General features: G+C 35.2%; 1 protein-coding gene across 1 annotated transcript in view; it reads left to right on the top strand.

The window, feature by feature from the left end:
- CAPZA2 (capping actin protein of muscle Z-line subunit alpha 2) overlaps window positions 1-16237 on the top strand; it is a 57685-nt gene extending 41448 nt beyond the window's left edge. The window contains exons 5-10 of the mRNA XM_004007870.5: window positions 2324-2530; window positions 3973-4052; window positions 8814-8892; window positions 11421-11492; window positions 14192-14254; window positions 14849-16237. Of these exons, the coding sequence (XP_004007919.2) occupies window positions 2324-2530; window positions 3973-4052; window positions 8814-8892; window positions 11421-11492; window positions 14192-14254; window positions 14849-14989 (642 nt within the window). The 3' untranslated portion in view covers window positions 14990-16237. The remainder of the gene's footprint in view (window positions 1-2323; window positions 2531-3972; window positions 4053-8813; window positions 8893-11420; window positions 11493-14191; window positions 14255-14848) is intronic.
- Window positions 16238-20838: the final 4601 nt, after the last annotated feature.

Raw genomic sequence — 20838 nt, 5'->3', positions numbered from 1 at the left:
GGTTTCATTTTAAATAGTGTTAATACTGAACATGGGGCTTCACTGGTGGCTCAGCAGTAAAGAATCTGCCTACCAATTCAGGAGACATGGGTTTGTTCCCTGGGTTGGGAAGATCCCCTGGAGAAGGAAATAACCCACTCCAGTATTCTTAACTGGGGAGTCCCATGGATAGAGAGGCCTTGTGGGTTGCAAAGAGTCAGACATGGCTTAGTGACCAAACAACAAATACTAACATAAACCTTAACAGGAAGTGCATGGGATTGTGAAGAAAGTGATGGGTATCTTCTTGAAAAACATAAAATAGTTTCTGAGCAAATAGAAAAGCATAGCGAATTCCATTTTAAAGTAGAAAGTTAAATTATATGAAAACTAAAATATGAATTTAATGCAATTTGATTTGAATCCTGATAGTTTTTTTAATTGGTCAAAATTTTCATAAACTTTATATGAAAACCATGCTTGAAAAAATACTTAGAAAAATGTTTTTTAAAGTGGTGAGAGACAGTTGTATCGCTTGATAGCAGAAAATGCTTTACAGCCAGTGTAAAGTCATATCAGAGTGATATTGTGCAGACAAGCAGATCAGGAGAGCAGCGCATCAAGTTCAGAATTAAATGAATATTTTTATACATAACAAGGTTATAATTTGGACAGGTATAAAGGGTATTGGTACAACTGATTTCTATCAACTATGTATACAAATGAACATCAAGTGGATTAAAGATTTGTAAAATGACTAGAATTTTCGGAGGAAAGCATCTACATGTGTAGTTTAAGGGCAAGGGAAACCATCTTAAGACTGGAAACCTAGAAACTGTAAAAGAAAAGACGAGCATTTTGCTACTTATTAATTATTTTAACTGTAGAATAAAACAAATCACTGTAAATAAAGGAAACTTGCAAGTTAATAAGAAAAAACCACTCAGATGAAAAATATTAAAAGGTACTTAACTCACGGAAGAAAAATTGGTCCACAGACTAGGAGATATTTGGACTTAGCCAGAGAAATATAATTAAACTAATGAGATATATTTTATGCTCATCAGACTGAAGACAAGAACTCTGTGTTTGTTGATGGTGATAATATGAAGGGAAACATCTCATTTATTGTTCTTAGAAATATAGATTATCACAGCCATTTTCAGAAAGCAATCGAATTATGTGTTAAAAATTAAAAATATAGACTTTACCTACTGTTCTCACTGCTGAGAATCTAAGAGAAATAGAAGCATCCAGTGTAAATAGAAACATTAGCATGTTATATATACAATAATACTTAAACATTTTTAATGTGCTTGATCCTCCCCCCCCAAAAGAAAACAACCTGGAAATAAAGAGATGGTCCAACATAGTGGAATGGCCCAATAAATTACGTTGTATCTGTATCAAGGGATAGTATGCAACCATTTAAAAGAATGGTGAACAGTTTACCAGTTGACTTTGAAGGATTTCTGTAAGGCATTGATGTTGAAAAGAACCACGTGCAAAAAAGTATGTGTGCATTTTCATTCCTTTTTCATAGAACAGTGACCAAATAAAACCCCTCAATGTGTGTATGTGTGTGTGTTTATCTGTATCTGTAGAATAACATGACTGGAAAAATTTAAAACGTTTGTATAATTTATTTCAGAGGGCTGGGGGAGTCCTGATATAGGTATGGAGTCAAATATTGGGAGAGTTGCATGGGAAAGAAAGAGTGAAAGTTTTAAAAACAAAGCATAAAGTATCAAATTTATGCATATATGAAGGAATATATACATAAATGAAGAAATTACTTTTTTAAATTCAAAAGTCAATTGAAAACAGCTGTCAGTGATTAGCTTACTAAAAACAAGCAGCAGGCACTCAAGAGTAGGTGAAATTGTAGCCCCAGGAGTAATGTAGGACATACTGAAGAGGATTCTAACTGGATTAAAATCATTCCTTTGTAGCCTCATTAAAGGTTATTACCAGTTCCTTAGTTTTGAGGAACTGGAGACTGATCATAAAAATAGTAACCTGTTCATAGGTCTCCAAAACCAAACCAAACCTGACTCCAGCAGGATATTAGAAGATGAATTTTTTCCCCCAGCTGGGTAGCTGGATGTTATACTGGGAGAAAATGAGATCCACTGATGTAAACTGAATAAGACCACCCTCACTATCTTTATAGTCTAATAATTTGAAGTATTTTAGTTATGCCATATGGTTAGATCAATTGATTGGAGTCGAATTATTGTATAGTTTTAAAGAAAAAGCTTAAGGAATGTATATTCGTATGACAGTATTTAAGTAATATTTAAAAAGAATTTTTTTTTTTTCAAAATTCTTTGCATCATCGAAGGTACTGATAACAGAACATGGTGACTTGGGAAATGGAAAGTTTTTGGATCCAAAAAACAGAATCTCTTTCAAATTTGATCACTTAAGAAAGGAAGCAACTGATCCAAGACCATATGAAGCAGAAAATGCAATTGAATCATGGAGAACTTCAGTAGAAACTGCTCTACGAGCTTATGTAAAAGAACATTATCCGAATGGAGTCTGCACTGTGAGTCATCCAGTGTGCACTTTTATCTTTTGTCCTTTGTAAATATGACAAGTGTTTTTGTAATATCTTGAAATTTATAGTAACTTACAGAATAGACATTTAGTAACAATATTTTTTTAAGTAAATACTTCTGAGAATGTTTACTAGTTTTTTCAAGAAACTTTAAATAGTAAATCTGTTGTAATCATTAAAAATGGAAAAATGGTTGTACCTTGAATTAAATCCAAGTAGTAATTCTCATATATTGGTTAGAGGAACATGATATGATGAGATTCTTTAATCTCATGTTCATGACTCATCTCTATCAGTTTACAGCAAACTTCTTTTCATTAAATTACAAGATCTTAAACAAAATTATTGGAAGTTAAATCTTCTCCTCATGTGTTTTATAACCAAATTTCTTATATTTTTAATGTGTTTTTTTTCATAGATTTAACCTACTTTTTATTTTCAGGATAAAATATGATAGCAAGTAGGAGTACTTTTTTTTCTTTCATAAAATTGTACCTGGTATGCTTTTTAGTCCCCTACATTTGTGCTTCTGTGATCTTCTCCATAACCAGTGATCTTCTGAAATGCAAATCAAATTATGAAAATCTCCTCCTTAAAATTCTTCAAAGATTTTGCATTGCACTTCAGAAAGAGTCCAGACTTCTGGACATGGCTTTCAAGGCTCTGTGAACCTGGCCTCTGCCTACCAATCTAAGAAGACTGTACATCTTGGTTTATACCTTCTGTCCCAACTTTGTTATTATAACAATAGCCACCCCATTTCACTCTTAGAAGATGCCTGGTTAGGACAGAAATTCATATGGTTCCCTTAAGTATCTAACTCTCAGTAATTATTTGAAAAGTATAGCACCATGACCTGAAATACCATACAGGTTCTTTCAGTTATAAGCGTGTTGACTAGGATTCTTTTGGAAGAATAACTCAAGGATAAGGTGGTATGGTTGAGTTAGAGTCCTCACTTGTCCCCAGAGGATTGAAAGACACAAATTATTCATTACTTTTAAAACAGTTGGCAAGAGATGAAATATTAAAACATCAACCCATTACAGGCATTCTCTTAGTGAACTTTCTCAGTTATAAGTAAATTAACTTTCTCACTTCAGTCTCAGTACTTTTTTATTTTAAATGTCTAGAGAAATGACAACCCCTGAGATTGTGAAATATTTTTGAACATATGAGAGTACAGTTAGTTTTTTCCCAATAAGTTGTACTTCATCAATTATGAGCTATTTTATGATTCACTAAGAATCTGTGATTCAATGTATAAGTACTTGTTTTCCTAGCTGCTATATTGGAGTGATGACCTACTTTGTATTCTTTTATATGTTCTTGCCACAGTTCTATACAGTTTTCAATATTTTATAGATGTTTAAAGTTGGACATTCTGTGGCCCTAAATTCACTCTTGTGTTTATTTTCTTTACCAATAAGGTATATGGTAAGAAAATAGATGGACAGCAAACCATTATTGCATGCATAGAAAGCCATCAGTTTCAAGCAAAAAACTTTTGGTAAGTTAAATTTTGTTTTGGGGAATTATGACATTGCTTATAATCTTTGTAGTTCTTGCTTTATTGATTGGGTCTATACCTTGTTTGTGTATGACTGACCAAGAAGAGTACAGTATAAAACTTCAGCCTTTTGATATGAGAGAAATACCTGCTCTATAATCCACCCAGTCATTTAAAGGTAGCGGTAAAGCTGTTGACACTCAGTGAAAAAAAGGTGGGAGAGGGAGGAGTATTTTTTAGAGTAGCAAGCAGCATTCTAAGGGAACATGTGTGCCTAAGAGCAGACCAGTTGGCAGGCCCATATGTTCATTCTGAGAAGGGGTTGTTCCTGAACGAGACTTAACATGGGGGAGGAAGACAGAGATACTTAATAAAGTGAAGGATGATCATTTTTGTGTGTGAACTTTAATGACTCTGAAGTAGATTTTTCATATGGATTGCTTTATGTCTGGTTGGCCAATATGAGGAAATAATGACACGTTTTGTACAGTGAGGCAAATTACAATCATACCTTATAATTTTTGTACAAATCATTTGATTATGCCTTGTACAAGTCCAGCTATCCAAAATACTGGTTTTCCCTACTCATCTTGAAAGTGGAAATGAAGTTACTCAGTCATGTCCGATTGAGTGACTCCATGGGCTGCAGCCTACCAGGCACCTCCATCCATGGAATTTCCCAAGCAAGAATACTGGAGTGGGTTGCCATTTCCTTCTTCAGAAGATCTTCCTGACCCAGGGATCAAACCCTGATCTCCTGTATTATAGGCAGACACTTAACCGTCTGAGCCACCAGGACGTCCTATTCATATTAGACCTTTATTAATCAAGTTGTTGGGCCTTTTTATTCTTAGACAATCCTATTTCTTAGATCTCTCCTATTATAAAATTCTGTGGCCCTCCAAGACTTTGTAAGTTCGAAATTGAATGAAATCTTTACTTTTATCCCCATTTTTTGATACTACATGCTAAGCCCTCAGAGTAAGTATGCTTATAGTATTTACCTGAAGTATTTTAGTCTTTGACTTGTTAGCCAAGTTGGTTGGTGGTGTGTTTAAGGTCCAATAGCATGTATCAGTAACCCCTGTGGATCAGTTTTATCTATGGTCCAAGGTTGCTCTACTGCTTAACCATCACAGAAATAAATGTAAGGTTACAGGAACATTTGGAGGAAAGCAGATCCATTATCACTGAAGGAAAATCAATTCAATTTGTAGATATATGCCTTCTTGTTGTATTAACTTACTTGTATGGCCTTGATATAAATGTATTTTGTCCATTTTAGGCCTAAAAACTTGTCGCATTGATTTACTGGTATCTTAAGAAATAAATCTTCACAAAATCACTATTAATTTATGCTCTTTGTGCCAGGATACTTATAATGAAAGCAGTCTTGTTGAGATTTGGACTCATTACTCAGTTTTAGTTTAAAATATATTGAGAGTTACTAGTTTATAAATATAGTAAATTTGCTAGTTTTCAGAAATACAGTTTGTGTCAACATATATAAAATGAAAATGATGTTCTTGAATTGTCTAGTCTGTTTCACTTCACATATCTATCTAAATTTTTTTCTAAACCACTGTGAACATTATATTATTGAAGCTAAAATAAAATGACTTCCACTTTTTGGAAAAGATAATTTTATATTACATTCTAAAGTACTAGACATCACATATCGCAATATCCTCACTAAAATCTAAATATTTTGGTACAATGAAATTACTTCAGTTCACCTCAGATACAGATAGAATAAAAATCAGAAGATTCTAGTCATGGACATTTCTTAGATTTCACTAGAGATATTCTTTTCTTGGTCTCTACTGTTTTGCTAACATCCAGCAGTATTGGGGGCTTAATAAATGGTTGTTGAATAAATTCACATTTGTAATTAAAACATTAATAGAAGAGAAGGGAAGAATATAAGCAAAGGCTAAGAAATCTTGGCTGTTTACTCCATTGATGAAAGGGCACTGTCTACACAGTGCAATATACTGTTCAGTTCAGTTCAGTTCAGTCACCCAGTCGTGTCCGACTCTTTGCGACCCCATGAATCGTAGCACGCCAGGCCTCCCTGTCCATCACCATCTCCCAGAGTTCACTCATACTCCAGCCATCTCATCCTCTGTCGTCCCCTTCTTCTCCTGCCCCCAATCCCTCCCAGCGTCAGAGTCTTTTCCAGTGAGTCAACTCTTCACATGAGGTGGCCAAAGTACTGGAGTTTCAGCTTTAGCATCATTCCTTCCAAAGAACACCCAGAACTGATATCCTTTAGAATGGACTGGTGGATCTCCTTGCAGTCCAAGGGACTCTCAAGAGTCTTCTCCAATACCACAGTTCAAAAGCATCAATTCTTCAGTGCTCAGCTTTCTTCACAGTCCGATTCTCACATCCCTACATGACCACTGGAAAAACCATAGCCTTGACTAAACAGACCTTTGTTGGCAAAGAAATGTCTCTGCGTTTCAATATGCTATCTAGGTTGGTCATAACTTCTCTTCCAAGGAGTAAGCGTCTTTTAATTTCATGGCTGTAATCACCATCTGCAGTGATTTTGGAGCCCAAAAAGATAAAGTCTGACACTGTTTACACTGTTTCCCCATCTATTTCCCATGAAGTGATGGGACTGGATGCCATGCTCTTAGTTTTCTGAGTGTTGAACTTTAGGCCAGCTTTGTCACTCTCCTCTTTCACTTTCATCAAGAGGCTTTTAGTTCCTCTTCATTTTCTGCCATAAGGGTGGTGTCATCTGCATATCTGAGGTTATTGATATTTCTTCCGGCACTCTTGATTCCAGCTGTGTTTCCTCCAGTCCAGCATTTCTCATGATGTACTCTGCATATAAATTAAATAAGCAGGGTGACAATATACATCCTTAACGTACTCCTTTTCCTATTTGGAACCAGTCTGTTGTTCCATGTCCAGTTCTAACTGTTGCTTCCTGACCTGCATATAGGTTTCTCAAGAGACAGGTCAGATGGTCTGGTATTCCCATCTCTTTCAGAATTTCCCACAGTTTATTGTGATCCACACAGTCAAAGGCTTTGGCATAGTCAATAAGGCAGAAGTAAATGTTTTTCTGGAACTCTCTTGCTTTTTCCATGATCGAGCGGATGTTGGCAATTTGATCTCTGGTTCCTGTGCCTTTTCTAAAACCAGCGTGAACATCTGGAAGTTCACGGTTCACATACTGCTGAAGCCTGGTTTGGAGAATTTTGAGCATTACTTTACTAGCATGTGAGATGAGTGCAGTTGTGCGGTAGTTTGAGCATTCTTTGGCATTGCCTTTCTTTGGGATTGGAATGAAAACTGACCTTTTCCAGTCCTGTGGCCATTGCTGAGTTTCCCAAATGTGTTGGCATATTGAGTGCAGCACTTTCACAGCATCATCTTTCAGGATTTGAAATAACTCAACTGGAACTCCATCACCTCCACTAGCTTTGTTGGTAGTGATGCTTTCTAAGGCGCACTTGACTTCACATTCCAGGATGTCTGGCTCTAGGTGAGTGATCACACCATTGTGATTATCTTGGTCATGAAGATCTTAATGGCTTTGGAAGGATCTTTTGAAACAGCTCTCAAAGTGGTACCATTGCTTGATTTGGAATTTTTTTTTTTCCTTTTCATAATCAGTGGTGATTTGTGCATATTGCCATTATAAATCAGAATTGTGTATGCTTAGACCTCACTAGTTGTTGATACAAATACCTAGATAAAAGGAATAACCTCTTTTGGAATCATGAAATAAAAATGAATAGATCTAAATTCTTTTTCCAAAATGACTGAATTGAGTCACTCAAAATCAGAACATGTTATAAAGTTGTCTTTTATTTTTATTAGAACATATGCTTTGTTCTAATTATAGTACTTCTCAAATAAGTGTTGATCTTAGGTTTGAGAGTACTATCATACTGTAGGTTTTTGTGATTGGTCAGATTGCAAGACTACTGAAGGGAACCCAGAAATAATTCTGTAGCAAAGCCAGTATAGTGAACCATTAGCTCTGCGAGTATTTACATATTGTTTAAAAAAAGAACTGTTAAGTTTACATATGGATACGTCTTTAGTATGCAAAGAGAAAATAGAAGTTGAAAGCAAAGAAGTTGCTACAAAAAAGCTGTCAGGAAAAAATAACACCCGTTATCTGAGAGACAAAAATAAATAACATGCTTGTTGCTTGTTTGTAATGTCGCAGTTTCCTACCATTAATCTGTACCAATTTTTATACCAAAAATCATTTTGAAATCTAGGAGGAGGATGTTGTACCTGTTATTTGGAAACTAAATCTAAAATAGGAAAGAAAAAAAATCTGATGCTTATAACCCTTCTCTTTCCAAATATCAAAATCTCCCTAAGAATGTTGAACTGCCATCCATTCTTTTAAAACTATGGTACTTAGTATCATTCAGTGGATGGTAAACTTGTGAAAGCCCTTGATAATCTGAATATTTATTCAGTTTTTTCTTAATTAAGGCATAATTGAGAAAATTGATGTAGTTTTGAACTGTATTTTAAGCCTTAAATTTTGAAATTGCATCCATTATGTAGATCCTTATCAGTCAGGTGAAGATTAAATTAAATGTAGCTTATAACTAAACTTAACCTCTTGATTCTTTTGAATATTTCAGTGATTAAAAAAATCATCCATCCCCCACACTCTGTCATTATGTAGCGTAAATTTAAGTCTGGAATTTAAATAATTTAAAATTTATTCAAATTATTTTCCCTACCTTATTTACAGCTGCTGTTTTTATTTTTAAGGAATGGTCGTTGGAGGTCAGAGTGGAAGTTTACAATCACTCCTTCAACCACTCAAGTGGTTGGCATCTTGAAAATTCAGGTATGAAATAAATTAGTTTGCTGATGTCTAGATGATTCTGAGCAGAGAAGCAACTAATGCATATGTTTATATTTTCATAGTACTCAGTAGCTATTTCTTTCCCAGATCTTTGTTCAGAGGTAATGGGGGAAAAAAAGTAGTGCTGATTTTATCTTTTAAATAACCTTACAGTTCATTCCCTAGTCATCAGAACTCTACAGGGGTGGTGGGCAGACTCTGAAAACATAGCTAAAACTAGATGCTGCCATTTGGTCTGCTCTTCATACAATTTGGTCATCCAAGCATCTTCTGAGTTGAGTTGTTCTGTTCTTTAAAATTGGGGTGGAGTTGAATGAAGTATAATATTAATATATGTGTGTGTGTAGATGTATAAGTATGTATATTAATACATGTACCTGTGACCTATATCTTAAGTATCTTCTGTACTCATATTTCACTTATGTGAAACCCACTAGAACTGACTCAATGTAAGCTCAAATATTTATGTAGAAGAAATCTAATAACTAAGAGGATTTGAATATAAATATTATTAAATAAGTTACGGAGAAATACTGACTGGTCTCTTCTTGGTTCACTTATTTATACAGTAACATTTATTATATCATGAAACTATCATGAAAGATATTACGCTAAGAGCCATAAAGGAATAAAGTTGGATGAAACACACTGCTCTATCATTTGACTCCAGAATATATTATTTCTAGTCTTATGTCCTATTACGTTTATGTCTTGATGTAACTGTCCCTTAAGGGCTAAAGAATAGAAGTTATGAACATGGATTCTGAAACCAGATTGCCTGAGTTTGAATCCCCAGCTCTGTCAGTTGAGTAACATCAGGAAGTCATTTAAACTTTTATTTCCTCATCAGCTAAGAGAAAAAAAAAGGAAGAAAAATAGCAATAATGGAATAGCTCATACAGTTTGAAAATGAGTTAATATGGGCAAAGTGGTTAGAACAGAGCCAGACATAAAGTGTTAATGAATGTTACCTGTTATTGTTGACATTATTCTTTCCTTCAGTCAGACCTCAGTAGCTCTCACCTGCATAATTTCTGAGATGGTGCTCCTGTTGGGCTAAAGCTTGTTAAGAATAAGGATTGTCTGGTGCTATCTTCAGCACTTAACATGATGCCTAGCATATAATGTTTACATTGTTTTGTTGATTTGCTGGAGCCTTTGTCATCGCCTAATCCATTTTAGAGCTTCCCTGGTGGCTCAGATGGTAAAGAATCTGCCTGCAATGCAAGAGACCTGGGTTTAGTCCCTGGATTGGAAAGATTGCTTGGAGAGGGGAATGGCAACCCACTCCAATAGTCTTGCCTGGAGAATGCCGTGGACAGAGGAGCTTGGCAGGCTGCAGTCCATGGGGTCGCAGAGTCAGACACGACTGAGCAATTAATGCACACAGTCTGTTTTTTTACATTGCCATCAGAAAGGTGATTTTTTAAAAAATTAAATCTGGATATGTTACTTGTCACTTGAAACCATTTTATTGGTACATTCCCCTATTAGATATTCCAGACAATACTGCATAGCATACAAGGCCTGCTGTTGTCTTGTCCCCTAACTGTGTATTCTATCAGCCACTCCTCTTCCTCCTCAAACTCACGCATGCCGGTCCTAGGTACCTGTAGGCCTTTCTAAAGTATACTCTTCTCTAAGCTTAGTTGGTTCATCTCCCTAGTCCGTTATACTCATTTTACTAAACCCAAGAACAATGTCACCTCTTTTCCGAAGTCCTTTTAAGTTTCAGAGAGAGTCTGGAGTATTGCTAATGTATTTTGTACGTACCTGTTACTATGTTGTATTGAAATATGAGGTCAGGAATTGTCTTTTAAAAAGCTTTATGTTTCTGTAACCTCCTGTAGTAGCAGTCGTCTATATTAATGTTAATGAGTAAATTCATGTCTTTGGATTTGAGGAGTTAAATGCTGCTGCTGCTGCTAAGTCGCTTCAGTCGTGTCCGACTCTGTGCGACCCCATAGATGGCAGCCCACCAGGCTTCCCCGTCCTGGGATTCTCCAGGCAAGAACACTGGAGTGGGTTGCCATCGCCTTCTCCAGTGCATGAAAATGAAAGTGAAGTCGCTCAGTCATGTCTGACTCTTAGCAACCCCGTGGACTGCAGCCTACCAGGCTCCTCTGTCCATGGGATTTTCCAGGCAAGAGTACTGGAGTGGGATGCCATTGCCTTAGTGGAAATATACAGATGACTGGTGTTGGGAGAGAACATTGTGAGTTCAATTTTGGAAATCTTGTGTTTAGATACTGGTAGAGGACCTGTGAGGTAAAATGTCCCACAATCCAGTCAGTGGAGGGCTTGCGTGAGTAACTGCAGGAATTGCTGCCTAGTTCCTCACTAGCTTGAAGGCAGTAAGATGCTCACTGAAGTTTAAAAGGTCACGAGCTCAACAGAGAAGCCTGGGTTAGAGCCGAAATCGGTAGTCATCTGCATTGGTGGGATTGTTGAACCCGTGAGGATCTTGATAACTCCTGAAGTGTGGTCTCTGTAATTTCTTTTTCTAATAGGTTCATTATTATGAAGATGGTAATGTTCAACTAGTGAGTCATAAAGATATACAAGATTCCCTAACTGTGTCTGTAAGTAATTAATTCCCAAATAAAAGTTAAACAACCTAATACTACTATCAAACCATAACAGTTTTGGAATTAACATTTAAAGTAGTATTTCTGCTTCAGATTTAAGTGTTTTCAGATAGAGGAAAGATGGTAAGTACTTAGAAATTGGTACCTAACTTTTTTTTTAAGCAGCTTTGTTCAAAGAGATATATTTCATCATTTGGTTCACCCATTTAAAGTATAAAATTTATTTATTTGTAGTATATTAACAGGGTTATACAACAGTCACCACAATCTTTTTTACAACATTTTCATCCTCCAAAAACCCAGTGTACCTGTTAGCAGTCATTCCTATTCCCTACTACCAGCCCTTCCCCCAGGCCCCTCTCAACCCTAATCCACAATGAATCTACTTTCTAACTCTATGGATTTTCCTGTTCTGGACATTTTATATAAATGGAATCCTACAATATGTGTTTTTTTGTGATAGGCTTTTTTTTACCTAGCACGATATTTTCAAGGTTCACCCTGTGAGAGAGATGTCAGTGTTTCTGTCCTTTTTATTGCCAAATAATAACCCATATACCATTATGTATTTATAAGTTGATGGACATGTGTCTTCCTTTTCACTTTTTGTGCTGTGAACCTTCATGCACCATTTTTTGTGTAGAAATTGTTTTAATTTCTCTTCAGTATATACAGGGTGGTGGCTTTAGGTTGGTCAAGCCTTTTGAGAAACTGCCAGACTGCTTCCAAAGTGGCTGAACTATTTTACTTCCTATCAATTGTAGTTTTTCCACATCCTCACCAAAACTTGTCTACCTGTTTTGTTATAGCTATCCTAGTTAGTATTGATCGTACCTTATTGTGATTTTTACTTATATTTTCCTGATGGATAATGATATTGGGCCTATTTTTGTGTATTTATTGGTCATTTGAATAGCTTCTTTGGAAAAATGGCTTTTCAGATCTTTTGTCTATTTTTTGATTAGTTATTTGTATTTTTTTTTGTTGTAATTGTTGCTTATGTATCCTGATACAAGTCATGTGTCAAATACATGATTTACAAGATACAAATTCTGTCTGTCTTTTGACTTTCTTGGTAGTATCATTTGCAAAACAGAAGTAACTGGTTTTGATGTGGTTGAGTTTGTTTTTCTTTTATAACTTGTGATTTTGGAATATTAATAGAAACCATCACCTAACCCAGGATCATGAAGATTTACTCCAGTGTTTTCTTCTAAGAGTTTTATGATTTTAGCTCTCAAACTAAGGTCTGTGATCCTGTACTTTAACTTTTAAGCCCTGTTGTATTTTTTTCCCCTCTATTTGGATTATGATTTAATGAAGTTTTTTAAAGTTCAGCTTTCAAATTCTAGAAATTTTTAACTTTTTTTTTGTTGCAAAGTTCTTTCACACATTCTTTTCATTGCAGATACAACTGTGTCTTTGTGGAATTTTTTTCTCCCAAGGGTATTACTAGTACATTAATAATAACATTTCTCATAAACATTTGTGTTGTATACCTAAAACCATTAGTATATTATAAACATCAACTACTAATACTCAAAAATTTACAAATTTGTTTGTTTAATTCTAAGAAAGCATTTAATATTAAGAAACATGTGAGACTGTATTAGGCCAGATTCTACCGGAAAAGAAATGAAAACTGTGGCATTTGGGGGTTTTCTTTCTTTTTTCTTTGCTTTTGTTTTTGTTTCTTTCAGTTTTTCGTTAGCACTAAGGTGATTTCTGATTTCTTGCTCAATAGTATTCTTGCAAGATTTGCCAGGAAAAGTAATTACTGATGTCTGATTTTCTATAAGGCAGTCTCAATATAGTTCTGGGTCATGAGTATACATGTAAAGTTACTTTTGTAACAGGGTACTTGGTACTGTCTTGAGTAATTTGACATTGAGTAACAATTCTTCCTAAGAGAGATTTGCCTGCAAAATTATAGACTGGAGTTGTGCAAGATCTGGTTGTAGTAATTAAACTTGACTAGTATGCCAGTTTGTGCTGCTTATTTTAGGAATTACCTTTTCACTTCATCTCAGAGAATTTTTGTTTGTTGTTTTATTATTTTTGGATAGAAAAAAAATGTGCCCATTGTATAAATATAAATATATATAAAGAAGATATTAGATAATTTTGTTAACATTTATTTATTTAAAAAGTCTCACTTACCATTAGCATTTATTATTAGGAAAAATGCAAGGACACACTATATTGAAATGTTTACAAAATTTTCCAGAAAATATTTAAACACTAAAAATTCACCTTAAACTTTAAAATATGCTCTTTTCTAATTGGCAATATTTTTTAAATGTATCGTTATGGTGGTGAATATTGTTCAGTAAGTATTTGGCATATAGTCATTAATTAGAAATCTGTGACTAACTTATCTGTAATGATCATTGACATGTTTGTAAGTATTATAATTGAATTTTTCATCAGCACATATTACTAAGATTTCACTTTCTTTAACCAGGGAACGCTAAACACACTCATTCTATAGACTTAAAACATTTTTGCCTAGTTCCCCTGGAATTTAGAACAGTTGATCTTGCAGTATTTTCCCTTTGTCATAATTTCCACCTGTGTTATTTAAATTGTAACAAATCATTAACTGGACATCTATTGACATACCTATTTAAAAGTAATAGTGATGTAGTTTTAAGTTACTATTTTATTTTCTTTTGATTTTGTTTTTCATTCAGAATGAGGTGCAAACAGCAAAAGAATTTATAAAGATTGTAGAGGCTGCAGAAAATGAATACCAGGTATGAGTTTCAAAAATATTATATAATCTATGTTTGCTTATAAATATTGGCACTGAAATTTTAATTTCAGTCATAAGCTTGAACTTTTTCATCATTTCACCGTAATAAGATAGTCTTTTTTCACTATAATTCAAGGGCGGACTTGTTAAAATATAGTGAAAACTTAGTTTTAGCCAACTGTAATTTCTGAGTACTGGTCAAAGTAGACCAAAATTTTATATGGCTATTTTGTTTCTGACTAGAAATTCTAATATAGGAGGTGTTTCCCAGAACAGTTAGATTATATGTGATCTGCTTAGATCATAGTTCATTTTATACCTGCTTTTTATAATATCTTCTTTATCAGCTTCTAAACTGCATTCTTGGGTTTAAGCACTTATGTATTGGACATGTTTTCTACTCCTCACAAATAGTAATTTGTGAAATTGTTCTGAGAGAAATAATAAAATAGATCCAAAACAAGAACATACAGAAAATAAATCTATAATTTCATTTTATTAAATTTAGTTATTCAGAATGATTATAAGCTTTTTCTTTTAGCTGCTTTTAAATAGCTTTTAAAACCATTTTGGGATTTTTACTTGTTTTTTCTAGACTGCCATCAGTGAGAATTACCAGACGATGTCAGACACTACTTTCAAAGCCTTACGTCGGCAGTTGCCAGTTACACGCACTAAGATTGACTGGAACAAGATCCTTAGTTACAAGATTGGAAAAGAGATGCAGAATGCATAAGATGAACATTGCATGACCGGATCATTTTAGTGTCTTTGAGTTAAAAAAAAAAAAAATCATTGCAAAAGTATTCAAAACTGTCAAGCTACCCAGTCAGAGGGCTGTTGCCATTTAAAATCACTGTAATTTAATTAGTTTGGTTAGAGCACAAAGCTTAGCTAATCAACCATTTTTTTAAAAATTTCTTTTATTCAGAGAAGATTGAAAATCAGTTTAGTTTAAATGTCTTTTACTTTCTGTTGTGTCTTTCTTTCTTACAATGAAGACATGATTCCTCTAGTTTAATGTCAAAAGTTTTTGAACTGTTTCAAAAATGTTTTACTTACCATAACCCTAAAGTTGTTGTCTTTTGGTCTATGAAGTGGGTAACTGTTGGGGTCAATAATGGACATTCTAGTTTAAGGTGGTTGATGGATTTAGCCATATATGCTGCTAAAGAAATTGTCTACCTTCCCCCCCTCACCTCTTTCATTTATGTAAGATTGAGATTAGAGGGAAAGCATTTTCTATATCAATTATGTTTAAACCTTTCAAGAAGGTTATTTAGCTAGCTTAGTGTTTAACTGAACTTTTTTTAAACAAGGCCAAGGTCTAATGCTGTTTTGAGATTCTGAATTAAATGAAAATTCTTATTTCAGAAATGCATTTAAATGCTTTTTTTTTCTTGTGACAGTTATGCAAATTAGCTTGGATTCCATATGTCCCTGAGTTATTTTTATCATAAAGCCACAAATGTATTATAAGGCAAATTGTAATATATATAATCCTAAACTCATGACCACGTCTCAGTTTATTTTTTTCTTGGAGTGAAAAGTACTGAAATTCAATGTGACGTTAAAATGAAAATTTTCCTATTTATTTGAGTATAAAAGTCACTTACCAGTGAATCATATACTATTTTAAAATACTTTCTTTGGATGTTTGTGATTCTTTACTGGTTGTGAATTAGAGAAGCTGGGAACATATGGTGTACAGTGAAGTCTGAATTTTCCCATCCTCCTGTGCATCGTAAGCATGTTTGTAATATTTTAAAAAATACATTTACTGATGCTACAGGAATTTCAAGCCTGTGGTAAATGTTAGTATTTACTGTAGGGAGGGTGGATTTGTGGTTTCATTGAATTCAGTTATTGCTTATTATACTCCAGTGGAATCCTTTCCTCACATACTCCTGCGGATGTCTGGGCCTGGAAATGTTTTTTTAAAAACACTTTTATTATGTATAATAAAATATTTCATTAGCTTGAATTGTATAGATTTTAAAAATTCTCTCAATGAAAGCATGTTGTTTAATTTCTTTTAAAAACATCACAATTGGGCTTTGAAAGCATTGAGAATATAAACATACATAAAATTATGACACTTTTGGTTAGATCGTTTTTTCTAGCTTTAAAATACAGGTTTTCTCATATTGAGGTTCCAGAAGAAAGTGAATTAATAGTGTTAATTATCTATTCCCTTTTTAAAAACACATTTTCAAAAGTCTAATAATGATTCTGAACTAAGCATTAGGTAAATCTTTAATTGATTAGCTTGATTATGTCAACTGGTCTGTCATGGGTTTGTCATGCACTGAAGGTTAATTATTTTGACTCTATTTTATGGCCTAGAATGCTATGTTAAAAATATATATGTAATTGTTTCTGAGGTGATGTGCATGTTAAAGGTAATATTTATCAAAATAGAGCGCAGTCTGAAGTAATAGTTGTATAATAGACTTAGTCTTTCATAGTCTAAAATGTGCATTTTATTAAAATAGAAAAAGACTAGAAACACACAGTGTCCTAAAACTCAGGGTTGTCTTTTTAGTAGGAGTCATAACTGAGTGACTGAACTGAACTGAATGTCTGCTTTGTTGAATAGGCCCGAGTGTGGAGGTAAAGGCAAAACGAGAACAATTATGCAGTAGTTTGGTGAATAGAGAAAGCTGGCTTGGCCTAAGGTGGTAGCTGTAGGCTGTAGAGGTAGTGATTTCTGGATATATGTTAAAGATAAAAGCATTTGGATTTGCCAGGATTGGTTGTACAATGTGCGATAAAGGGAGATGGCAAGGACATTCGGGGTTTGAGAAACTACATAAGATTCAGGGCTGGGGAGGGCTGGGAGCTTAGTTTTCAAGGGGGAAGTACCTTGTAGCAGTTAGATACTGGAGATGGGAGGTAGGCAAATGCCCTAGACCAGAAGAATAGGAGAGCTGACAGACCTGGGAAACGTAGTTGATAGCTAGGCAAAATGGAAGACTACTCAAGGTTAGTGATAGTGAATTTATTCACTTTCACTTTTCACTTTCATGCATTGGAGAAGGAAATGGCAACCCACTCCAGTGTTCTTGCCTGGAGAATCCTAGGGATGGGGGAGCCTGATGGGCTGCCGTCTCTGGCGTTGCACAGAGTCGGACACGACTGAAGCTACTTAGCAGCACAAGTAAGGCAGTGTGTTATCTTCGGCCATGTAAAGCAGCATGAGTGCAGGCCTAGAGTAGGTGAATTGGATTTAACAGAGGTTGCCACAGGAGTCTTACTGACCCGATGAAGAAGGTAGGTGTTGCAGTGATAGCCTGGGAACTTCAGCTAGGTAAACAGGGAAGTACAGATGTGAGAGGAGGAGAAAGAAAGTGAAAATGTGGTGCCATCAATGGACTATAAGTCTGTCTAGAAAGGACAGTCTGGAAATGCAGGAAGTGGAAGTTAGCATGATGTGCTTAAAGTTGAGAATTTGAGGAGTTACACTTAATCTGTTATGACAGGTATTATCAAGTATGACAAGTATGATCAAGTATGATCAATCAGTCACTGACTGAGGTGAGACAAGAGAGGAATTCAGGAGCCATGAAGTCTGTGCTTGCTGTGGATATTACAGCCAAGAATTACAGTAGATTAGGTGTTCTGACGTGAGTGCTGTTTTTCTCAGACTATCTGAATGTACATTTATAATACATTTGATAGATAACTATGAGCTGTTTCCTCATTTGGGATTTTGGAAACTAAAATGGGGACACGAGCATTCAAAAGGTATCCTGGAAGTTTTGGTTCATTATAAATGTTATTGGAAAGTGAAATTTTTAGGATAATAATTGTGGACAATTATAGATATTTAGAGGCTTCCCAGGTGGCTCAGCGGGTAAAGAAACTGCCTGTAATGCAAGAGTCAACAGGAGAGGTAGTTTCAATCCCAGAGTGAGGAAGATCCCCTGGAGAAGGGCATGGCAACCCAATCCTGTATTCTTGCATGAAGAATCCCATGGACAGAGGAGCCTGGTGGGCTACAGTCCGTAGCATCGCAAAGAGCTGGACACAACTGAAGCGACTGGGCACTCATGCACATAGATAACTGTATAGCATTTGGGTGGCCCTTCCTGTGATTAAAATCATTTTTTACTTTTAATCACACCAGAAGGCTTGGGGATAATGCAAGATCCTTTGAAAAGAACTTCCATACTGATCATCAGTTTATATCTTTGCCAGGTATTGGTTATAAAATATAAAGACATACCTTGCCAAACACAGGAGTTTGGTAATGCATATGTGCTCCTAAATTTCCTAAGAAGGTGTATTTCTGTTCACTTCTCTACAGATTATTTAAAAGCAGAATCACAATGTCCATGCTGTTCGTCAATTGTGTTTTGGAACAGCTTAACAATTAAAAAAAAATTTTTTTTTAAGGCAGGGCTCTTTGTATAAGCATCTTTTTTTGACTTTCTGCATGTTTTGCAAAAGCTTTATTTTAGGATTGGCTAGTAGTGCTAGCTGTTAGAGAATATGCAAAATATTCACCAATTAAAATAACCAGTTAAACTTCTAAAAGGCCTTACTGGTGTTAGAAATTGATATCAGTTCACTCGTTACCCACTCCAGTATTCTTGGGCTTCCCTTGTGGCTCAGCTGGTAAAGAATCCACCTGCAGTGCAGGAGATCTGAGTTCAATCCCTGGGTAGGGAAGATGCCCTGGAGACGGGAACGGCTGCCCACTCCAGTATTCTGGCCTGGAGAATTCCATGGACTGTGTAGTCCATGGGGTCGCAGAGAGTTGGACATGACTGAGCGATTTTCACTTTCACTTTCAAGATTAATCACGCTGTGTTCAGAGAACTGTTCCAGGCAGTGCAGAGTCAGGAGAATACGGAACTATTCCTTAAAGGAGTCTACAAAGTAGTCATGGGACTATAGCCATGTTTTCTAATTTTTTCACATCATAACCTGAATGGAAAATGGTGGTATTTTTAAGGCATTCTGGGAGAAATGGATGAGACTGCTTGCCAACTGTCCTAAGGGTTGTGGGGATCAGAATCTTTGTACACCTTGAGCCTATTTGGGGATATGTGTAAAATACTTGATAGTTTACCAGATAAACTTCAAGCCTAACTTAACCAAAGGTAGCTTTTAAAGGAATGTCAGGCCAAGGAAGTTGTCCTGAGAAGGATGAGTTGATACTACTTCAGCACAGTATTTTGGTTAACTGTGCATGTGACTGGTAGGCAGGAAATCCTCTTGTATCTCATCGAAGTATCAAAATACAGATAACAGCATATCAGTCTCACTGGGTATAAATATCATGGGTCAAATAGAGTTACCCACTTGAAAATGAAATCTGACTTTTTATAGAAAATATATTTCACAATACAGAATGAAGACAGCACAAAGGGTAAAATTTTAAATGTGTTCTTACAAAATTGGAGTATGACTAGTAAGATACTAAAGCATTTTTATCTCTAGTTTTGGTATAAGAAAATTGTACTAGTTAGTTTAATGTTAATATTCAGCGTTAAAAACTTATCAGTTTTCTTTTTTTTCTTTTTGTAGTGTGACTCTATTGGAGAACTTTTTTTTTTTTTTTTTGGTCTCAAACTGACTAGAGAGCACACCAGCCATGTCAAACCAGCCATTCATTCTAATAACAGATATTCACTACATGAACTTAAAACTGTCTAATTAACAGAAGCCTGTTAAGGAAACAAAGTTGGTTGCTATGTTTCAGGAGATGATTTCTTGAGGAAATTTATAAAATGCTCAGCTCTTAAACCAAACAAACATTCAAGGAGTTCTCTTACTAGAAGATACCCTAGAAGCCTTACTGACTCAACAGTGAAAATCACTGCCTTCCTCAGTGGCTTCAAGTTTTATGCTGCTAACTTAGCCAAATCTGAACCCGGATGTAAGTCTCTTCCACATTTCTACCTGAAAATGAGTCCTTGCCCCTTGTTTTCCCAAAGAATGTTGAAGAGAAATACGAAGGAACTACAGATCTCTTAGAGATAGTTGACACTGGTACTTTAGTTCTTTTGGAATGTGCAAGAAAATAATAGATCAGTGTTCAGGACACAAAGTATCTCAAATGAGGAAAATGCAAAATTAAGGGGAAAAGAAAAAATCGGGCTTTTGTGCACCAATTTCCCCTTTGAGGGCCCTTTATGAAGGAGAAAGAAAAGATGAAATGACAGAGACTTGCTTTGGCAAAATCTTAGGCCAGTCTAAATATCCAGTAACAGAGAATGATTATAGATAGTGTGGATTGTTAACACCGAGATAGCAGACAGCTTTTAAAAACTTACTAGCCAGAAATTCATATGCAACAAAATTATAAATACTGAGAGAAAAAAACAAGTTCCAAAAGGTAAGTACAGATTTGAGTGTAAATTGAAAACCTCTAAAACATATGTCTGTATGTGTTATTTTATGTTTACAGTAAAAAGCTAAATCAGGATAGTATATGTGTGGAGAGGAACATAGGAGAATGGAGCTGGGAAACAGTATAGAGAGGTTGAGTTATCTGTAAGATTTGTTTCCCAAAATGGAGTGATAGGTATACAGGTCCTCATTACAACATTACTTGGGTTTGTTGTTGTTTTTTGT

Source organism: Ovis aries, chromosome 4 (genome assembly GCF_016772045.2).
Source record: "Ovis aries strain OAR_USU_Benz2616 breed Rambouillet chromosome 4, ARS-UI_Ramb_v3.0, whole genome shotgun sequence".
NCBI classification, from domain to species: domain Eukaryota; kingdom Metazoa; phylum Chordata; class Mammalia; order Artiodactyla; family Bovidae; genus Ovis; species Ovis aries.
The sequence above is the reverse complement of the archived record's forward strand: the minus strand, read 5'-3'. Positions and strand labels throughout refer to the sequence as shown.